Source organism: Acanthamoeba castellanii, assembly GCF_000313135.1.
Source record: "Acanthamoeba castellanii str. Neff unplaced genomic scaffold scf7180000084761, whole genome shotgun sequence".
Lineage (NCBI taxonomy): Eukaryota > Discosea > Longamoebia > Acanthamoebidae > Acanthamoeba > Acanthamoeba castellanii.
In genome coordinates, this window is record NW_004457596.1 from 220,940 (window position 1) to 229,315 (window position 8,376).

Consider the following 8,376-nt stretch of genomic DNA (forward strand, 5'->3'; position numbering starts at 1 on the left):
TCGGCCATTGTAGAAGAAGAAGAAGAAGCTTTGGTGGCGTACCGGTGGCGACGGGGACGTCCTGGGTCAGGGTGCCGAGCTTGACCGAGATAACGTTCGTGTTTGCCTTGCGTACTTTCCTCTTCCTCATCTGTATGGATTATTAGAACGTGATGTGATTTTGATTGATTGCAGGCGAAGGGCATGTTGAACGGTGGGGTACCTTGGAGAAGAGGCTCCTCTGTTGCTGAGGAGGGGGCGGCGGGGGCGCGGCAGAAGATGACGTCGTTGTGTCGGCAAACAGATCGCCGTTGACCTCCGATCTTTCAAGAAGGTCCTCCTGCTCATCCCATTCCACTTCCTCCTCCGAATCCGCGTTCATGTCCACCCATTCCGATCCAGCTTCCATCTTGATTGTCTAGGTTGAAATCGAAATACTGAGATTGTGACCGCAGTTGATCGACTTTATGTTTGCCTGCGCTTCAGCCAAAAGTGTTCGCCGAAGAGGCAGAACAGAACTCGAGAGACCTTAAGGTGGTTCGCCACGTCACTCCTCTTCTGTGGATCGGGAAGGGTCTTGCGCAAAGTAGTGGCAAAGATGGAGGGTGAGGAGGCGTGTGAGGCTGGGCACTTCTTCCGGCAGCCGCGCAAGGCCGACTGCTTGCCAATCTCCAAGCACCCCTACGGTACTGCACCGCTCGCCCAACAGATTTACAAGGAGCAGAGCTTCCCCCCCCCAATACGCCCAGCGTCCCACTCACTGGGCGGCCACTGCGGGGACTGCAGGTTACGTGCAGCGCGCCGCCTACAGGCAGCCGGACCTGCACCATGAAGAGGTGCCACTCCACCTCACCAGCATCATGAGCTTTTTTGCTGCCAGCTGTAGTGCACAGCACAGCTGAGTTGCTGGTACGTGCGTACTGGCTGGCAGATCGTGGAACTGGACAGCCCGTTCGCTTCCGTGGTGGCATCCGGCACGCAGGTCTACACGTTCCTCCTGCTGGGCGACCAGAACGCTGGCAAGTACGACCTCGTCCCTCTTGCCTGAGACAGTGAGAAAGAAAGTGTGGTGTGTGTGTGTGTGTGTGTAAAGGGCGCCCAGGCTCACCCGATCTTTCACACTTGGGCACCAGGTCGACGTTCCTGCACGCGTTCTGCTTTGCGCAGGACCTCAACTTCCTGGAGCTGACCTCCTACCTTCCCATCCTGGCGTCTTCCTTCATCAACACGCGTTTCCTGACCGATGACACCAGTCCACCTCGGTACCTCTCTCTTCTCTCTCTCTCGCTGCATCCACACGGCACCAATGCCAGGCATGCACAGTGAAGAGGGAGGCGCTCACCGCCGTTGGCCTCTCTTTTAGGGACGAGCTGCCCTTCCTGGACACGGACATTGCGCGGGGCACGGTCCTCCTCACGTTGGACAGCTTCGTCTTCTTCCTCGACGAGTTCGGGCTGCCCAACGAAGAGTTCCCGCCCGATACCAGGTGGGTGTGATGGCCTGCACGTCTGTGTTGGGTCCACTGTCATGCCACCAACTCACTCGCCTCGATGTATGTACGATGAACAGGTACGTGCTGGTACAGTTCATCGAGATCGGCGGAGATCACCTCGACTCCTTGATGAGCGCCGACCAAGAGGTGCGTACCCATAGCCACGCGAATGACAAGCAGGCGCTGGAGCTCACGCGCATGCGCAGGGCGCCGACACATCGCGAGAAATGCGAGACATTCTCGACCGGTCCGCGGCGCTCCTCACCCAAGCGCGAAAGACAATCTACTTCATCAACGCCGCCACCCTATTCGAGGTGGACCCTTTCTCGCAGCACTGCAATGCAGCCTCTATGCTCTGACTCGAGTCCACTGACGCTCAGTCCCAACGCGCGCACAGCCCAGCGCTACAGAGTACTCTGGCACGTACGCGATCAACCATGCCAGCCTGGGCAAGCTGACGGAGCGGCTGAGCTGGCTCTCCACGGTCCTCCCGGCGTCGCACCAGATCCTCTTCTACCTTTCGCGCGTGCCGTCGGGCTGCACACTCGACATGCGGTCGGTCATGCCCGTCGTCGAGGCGGCGGACAGGGCCGCGGGCCTGCTCCCTCTGGCCCTCCCGACCGAGGGCGCGCCCGAGCAGCAGATCAAGCTGCTGCTGGACCACCTCAAGCGAACGCACAAGTGGCGACTCGACGTCGTCGAGGTGTTCAAGTCAGAGCACCTGCAGGAGGCGACTGGCGACGATAACACTGCGCGCAGTGGTGGCGACACGAACGAGCTGCCGCTGAATGTCGACAAGATCGTGGGCACGCTGGTGCGGCTGTTCCAGCAGGGGATGCAGCACTCGAAGCGGGAGGCCGAGGTCTTCACGTTCACGCACATTCTCCAGTGCTGGAAGAGCGAGTTCCTAGACAAGCAGCCCAGCTTTTACGAAGACCCGTACGCACACCGCTAGCCCTGTGTGCTTGTACACTCACTCACTCACTCACTCACTCACTCACTCACTCACTCACGGCTCAGAGGCTCCGAGGTGCATTGGCTGCACGCTGATGAGTTCGCGGAATACCTCGAAGGTCTTGAGTTTTGCGAGCTGCCTGAGACCATCCTCCTGCAGGTACGCCTTTCGCTTTGCTTCTTCTCCTTCTTCTTCCTTGCGGGCAGCTCTTTTCTCGTTGGGTCTGGTGGTACTCACTATAGCCTTTGGTCGCGTGTGCCCCAACGAAGCAATGGGGCAAGGTCGGGCGGCGGCTGGTGGACTCGTCGCTTGCGATTGAACGAAACGGCGAGACTTCGTGCTTCTCCCGCTTCGCCATCACCTGTAGCCAAGCCCCCGGAGGAGGCGAGGTCCACCTGCACTGCGCGCAACGAGCCGACTCCACCCCCTCGACGCAGCGCTCGGGCGCCGGCAACTACCTGGAGATGCGACTCTTCTACTTTGCCCCGCTCATGGACGTACTCTACTCCTACTTTGCGAAGAACATCCCCGGCGAGTTCTGGATCGATCACAGCGACCAGCCGACGTCCACGTCCACCACCGCCACAACGCCGTCCGCTTCATCTTCATCGTCGTCACAACGGCTCTCGTTTCTGGACGACCCGTCGGTACGATCACGCCTGGGCGACGCTGTCAAGGCGATGGAGGAGCGTTTGCGGTCGCTGTGGCAGGCCGTTGTGGACGCTCCGGCGGGACCCGAGCACGAACGACAAGCTGTGCACTTCCTGTGGCTGGTCGAGGAGTGGCTGCACGCGCAACAGATGCTCGCGCCCGCCGGTGATGCTCGCCTCACGCTGCCCTCTGCCGCCGGCGCCACAGAGCGCATCAAGGCGCTTTTCGACCTTCTCCACCGATTGTGTCCTCAGTGAATCAACGAGGGTTGGTCTTGCTTCTCCGATCTCCGATCTTATTGCCTTTCGTGAGAGAGGAGACAGACACCGCCGCCACGATCCAGCCAGCCGATCGAGCGAAGGTTGGGCACTGGGAGGATAAGAAGGGCGGGGTGACGGACGAAGGAGGGCACAAAAAGAGAAGGTTGGCGCCAATGGGAATCGAACCCATGATCTCTCCCTTACTAGGGGAGCGCGGTGCCGACTGCGCCATGGCGCCTTCCGTGTTCAAGAGTGTTCTGGGGAGACGCCTGTTGGCCTTGGATTGCTCCTCCTGTTCATCCATGGTTCTGTTTCCTCTGCACCAAGCTGGCCTGGCTCTTGGTGGTTTTGGGTTGCTGGATGGCGACTGTTGCTTGCCTAGCAGGTGGGCCAGGTGGGTCTGCAAGCTGCACCTGTGTCCCCAATTGTGCCTGACCTGGTTGGGGATGAGCTTCATGTGATGTTCTTGGTGGCCAATTTGTTGTGCATGCAATCTATTTTTGGCATTTTCACAATGCTACAAATTGAATGAAATAGTTCACCTTATCCATGAAAGCAAGGGAACACTGGGCATGTGTCAGAACACCAAGTAATTAGTGGTTATGGTGCCACAGGTGCATGTTTTTGGTCTAATTTCTGGGCCTGGAAGGGTGAATCCCTCAAACACATTTTAGAAATAATAGAAGGGTTTGTAGTTTGCAAAGTTGCACCATCCATTTGTGAAGTAATCCTTATAAACAAAACAATGTCTGTTGCCTCTTTCCTTAGACCTTGATGACTAACTTGCTTGGGCAAGTGTGGTTGTTGTTGGTCAGGAATTGACAAGCCTGATGTGCACTATGTTGTCTTCTATGGCCTGCTGCAGTTGATGGTGCAGTTCCACCAGGGTGTGGGCTGAGCTGGCTGGGATGGTAAGAGAGCTGACAGTGTGATCTTCTGGAACTACAGAGCAAAGAGTGAGGTCCTCAAAGTCCAGAGATCAAACCAGCTGAACTTCCATATATCTATATAAATCTACATTCTTGCACAGGGTGCAGCTCAAGAGCACCATGATGCAGCACCTCAGCACCAATTCTGTCAGTAACCAACCAACAAGTACCTCTGATGAGGCCTGGCAGTTGTTGCACATGCCCTCTGTGTCCATGGTGGCTGATATGATATGCAGTTTAGACCACAAAAGCAATTACCAACTTGTGCTCATTGGAAATGAGAGGTCCAGTTGTTTTGGGTCTGACTTGTAGATCTACTATTTTGTGCAAAACTTATTTTGAAAACAGACAAAACAACTTCTAGCTGGCTATTTGTTTGCTTTGTTTTTGGTGATACAAGAAATGGGGCTCCAATGCAGTTCAAATTAAATTTTTGTGGGGTTTTTTTTGATAAGCATAACAGATGCAATAGGCCAGGTATTGTCCAGCATCACATGAAAATAGATATCTTCTTTCCTCTCACCATTGCCACCAGCCTCTCAGCCTCATTTCACAGCACCAGCCCAAGGCCAACAGGCGTCTCCCCAGAACACTCTTGAACACGGAAGGCGCCATGGCGCAGTCGGCACCGCGCTCCCCTAGTAAGGGAGAGATCATGGGTTCGATTCCCATTGGCGCCAACCTTCTCTTTTTGTGCCCTCCTTCGTCCGTCCACCCCACCCTCGACCAGCGTTCCCTTGTGCTCTGTCTCTGACCACCACAACAAAGACCACTAAGATCTGAGAAGGCAAAGATGGGCGGCAAACCCAGCACCCCAACAGGCAGCACAGCTTCTGCGGCAGGTCCCATCAAGCCTCCACAGGTGCAGTTCTACCTGCGCAACCTGCGACGACTCGAGGAGGAGGTGCTGCCTGAGGAGGAGCGCAAGGTGCAGCTCATCGAACAGCAGGCCAAGATTCCGATCGACGGAGATGAAGGTGCACCGGCGGAGGCGAAAGAAAAGGATGGCGAAGATGGAAATGGAAACGGAACGAGTGGGAACAACAAGATCACAGAGGCAGAGCGGAGGGAAAAGGAGCGTCTCCTGGCCTACGAGGGGTTGATGCGAAAGCTGGTAGAGACGGACGGCTACAGTGCAGACGATGACGATCTCCGCCGGAAACGAAAGGAAGTTGTTGCCAGTATCCAGAGCCTCATGGACCGCCTGGAAGCCCTGCGTCCTCCTTCGTGAAACCCCCCCCTCCTTCTCTTCTTCGGGGCCTCGCGCAACATTGCAGCATTGTCCCACTTCTCTTTCTCTGTACACAACGCATTCATCTTTGAACAGAACAGGAGTCCCTTCACTCGCTCAGCACACAGCAGCGCTACTTCGAGCAGACGACGCCATCGTCTTCCTTCGCCTTTGTCATCCTCCTCTCATCGCCTCAGTTGTACTGCTTGCCGGTGAGCAGCGACAGCGCCAGCTGGAGATTCTGCACGGCGTAGGGCGTGTCCTCGAACTGCAGCGCACTTACGGCAAACCGGGCGTACTGTTGGGGACGTTTGAGGGGTGAGTGTGAGTGTCACATACGACACGACACATAGCACACACGGCACATCGCACGCAGGGACAGCAAACCTTTTGCGCTTTCTCCAAGGCCTCGCCTGAAGGCGTGAATCCGGCTGGTGCTGAGCCGGTGCTGGGCGCTGGGGCAGAGATGGGCGCCGGTGCTGGGATAGGGGCCGGGGCCGGGGCAGGCGCTGCCGGTGCTGGGGCTGGTGCCGGGGCTCGCGCCGCTGGGCCGGGGCCAGGCCACGCTTGCGAATGAGGCGCCGCCGCCTGCGGTACAGAAGGTGGCGTGGCCGAGTGGCCGTGTGGTGGGAAGGGAGAGGCGGACGGCGACCACGCCATGCTGGGCGAACCGCCACCGCTGCCGCTGCCGCTTCCACCGCCGCTCGTGGGACCGGTTGGTCCTCCGAATCCGTGCGTCGGCGCTGGCGCTGGAGCAGCGGCGGCGGAGGATGAAGAAGGTACCATGGGGAAGAGGGACAGCAGCTGCTCGATCGAGTCATCGGCCGCCGGCGCAGCGTCGTGTGGCGGCTGCGGTGACCCCGACGTCGGAGCCGGCGCATAGGGATTGCTGCCGCCGGCGTCGAATGCGGGAGGGAAGGCGTGTGCGGGTGGGGGCGACATGGCGGGGAAATGCGGCGCTGCCGACGATGCCGCGGAAGATGGCGGCGATGCTAAGTCTCGCCTCGAGGCGGGGTGGTCAAACGAATGCGACACCGAGGGGATGTCAAAGCCTCCGCCAGAGTAGGCGTCGAAGGGCGTCGGCTGCGTGACGGACGGGCTGCCGTAGGGTTGCCCGGCCTGGTGGTGCTGTGTGGGCGCGGGCGAACCGCCGCCGCCACCATAGTGCGGCGGCGGTGACTGTACATTCTGGCCCATCATCGACGAGGGCGAGCCCGCCGATGGGATCGTGGGGAAGCCGGCAGCGGCCGAGAACGGATCGAAATCACCGCCGATGGCGAAGCCGTCGCTCTGTGTGTCCTGCAGCTCGCTGTCGGGGTGCACCACAGGGATGCCTGACCGCACACGCAAACACGACGATGACTCTGCTGTCAGCCGACCATGGTCACACCACGTAGAGAAAGGGACAACAAGAGGGAAGAGGACCTTGTTTGATGGCCTTGGTGATCTGCACGGCACTGTACTTGGCGTACTTGCGCATATTCTCGATTTCCTCGGGCAGCGGGTCATCAAACTGTCGCAGGACATCGAAGAACACCGTCGACGCGTAGAAGTTCCTGCGCAGCAGTGGCCGAGGCATGAGAAGCCAGAGTCAGCTGCCGCTACCAAGCTCGAGCGAACAACACACACGCCCTCGAAGCCAACAAAAAGGGGCACGCACTTGGCGGTGTCCCTTGTGGCGAGGCCATCTCGGTATTCGTCGTCGGCGTGCCCGAACACCTTGACCGCAAAGTTGGTCGCAAACGCCTGCGCTCATCCACAAAAACAGACTACTTCAGGCTCTCTACGTTCTATTTCGCATGAGTATTCTTTGATGATGTATGATTTCTGCGTGGGTGAGGCGGTACGTAACCTTTTGGTCAGGGATTTGGGAGAGGGCAGATCCGAGCTCGGCGCGGTGTTGCTCGAGGCGATCCATGAGGCCAAAGAGAAAAGTCTTGCTGGCGGGGTCGTTACCCTTGATCTTGAGGCCCAGCTGGACGGCGTAGAGCGAGCAGAGGTAGCTCATCACCGGCACCTGCCCTCGTAGCTGGGCTGAATGCTTCAAGATCGGCGCCAGCTGCTTGAGCGTGGGCGGCACCTGCGGCTGGCCTCCTTCCATCTTCTGTTCTCTGATTCTCTTTCTTTTTCGCTTTTCACCTTTTATTTTTTATTTTTATTTATTTACGGCTTCATGACCACACCAAGGCCGCCAACGTGAGCCGCCGTTAGCTGCCGTCATCGTCGTCCCCTGTTGTGCATCGTACATGTTGTCAGCACAGCACAAGACGGGATGAAGCGTGGATGCTCCGTACCGGCAAGCAAAAGGCGGAGGAGAGCAGAGGGCCTGAGAGGGGCATAGGGGGTGGCCAAGCTCAGTGCGGGCATGGGCGATACCGTGTGGGTCTTGCGCCCACTTCGTCCACTCCGACTGCGCACGAGCGCAATCAGCAAGACAATCGGATTTTTGGACCAAAAAGGCAGAGGGATTTGGGGGAACCTGGATGAGGTTGATTGAGGATGGCTGGGGATAGAGGAGGAAGTGGAGGAAGGAGAGGAAGTGGAGGTTGTTGCGAAACGGCTCCGGCTGGATGAAGATGAAGTCGCCGATGCGCTGGCAAGTGGACGAGCCCCACCACTGGTCGCTCGTGTTGCTGCCGCCGCGCCAAAGCGACGAGCGGAACCGGCAGCGCCCCTACGTGCGCTCGATTGCATCTCTCCTTGCCGTTTCTATCTATCTGTTCGTTACCCCCCCCCACCCAAACAAAGGTACTAACTCCGTCCACTACACGCGATTGTTGGTGGCGCTCTATTGAGGTGGAAGAAAGGAGGCAGAGAGAGGAGGTGGGTGGATGGCCACGACTCGGCCGACGCTGCCGTCCTGCAGGCGCACCTTGATG

At 58.2% G+C, this 8,376-nt stretch overlaps 4 protein-coding genes across 4 annotated transcripts in view; 2 read left to right on the forward strand and 2 right to left on the reverse strand.

Moving 5' to 3' along the window:
- Positions 1–388, reverse strand: part of ACA1_228800 (uncharacterized protein) — a gene marked incomplete at both ends in the record, with an annotated part of 1,853 nt that extends 1,465 nt beyond the window's left edge. The window contains 2 exons of the mRNA XM_004346504.1: positions 59–130; positions 203–388. Coding sequence (XP_004346554.1) covers positions 59–130; positions 203–388 — 258 coding nt within the window. The remainder of the gene's footprint in view (positions 1–58; positions 131–202) is intronic.
- Positions 389–577: 189 nt separating this feature from the next.
- On the forward strand, positions 578–3,334 carry ACA1_228910 (uncharacterized protein; the record flags this gene model as incomplete). The annotated part of the gene is made up of 10 exons (XM_004346505.1): positions 578–665; positions 766–815; positions 911–1,002; positions 1,113–1,241; positions 1,343–1,465; positions 1,549–1,618; positions 1,678–1,785; positions 1,869–2,410; positions 2,492–2,585; positions 2,696–3,334. The coding sequence occupies 10 exons, from the start codon at positions 578–580 to the stop codon at positions 3,332–3,334; spliced, it is 1,935 nt and encodes a 644-aa protein (XP_004346555.1).
- A 1,725-nt stretch (positions 3,335–5,059) lies between these two features.
- ACA1_228920 (uncharacterized protein) lies at positions 5,060–5,497 on the forward strand (the record flags this gene model as incomplete). The annotated part of the gene is made up of 1 exon (XM_004346506.1): positions 5,060–5,497. One exon carries the CDS (start codon positions 5,060–5,062, stop codon positions 5,495–5,497), a length of 438 nt encoding a protein of 145 aa, XP_004346556.1.
- Positions 5,498–5,690: 193 nt separating this feature from the next.
- ACA1_228930 (uncharacterized protein) lies at positions 5,691–7,598 on the reverse strand (the record flags this gene model as incomplete). The annotated part of the gene is given in 7 exon segments (XM_004346507.1): positions 5,691–5,765; positions 5,856–6,158; positions 6,169–6,246; positions 6,281–6,831; positions 6,923–7,053; positions 7,158–7,243; positions 7,350–7,598. 7 exon segments carry the CDS (start codon positions 7,596–7,598, stop codon positions 5,691–5,693), a joined length of 1,473 nt encoding a protein of 490 aa, XP_004346557.1.
- Between the last annotated feature and the right edge of the window lie 778 nt (positions 7,599–8,376).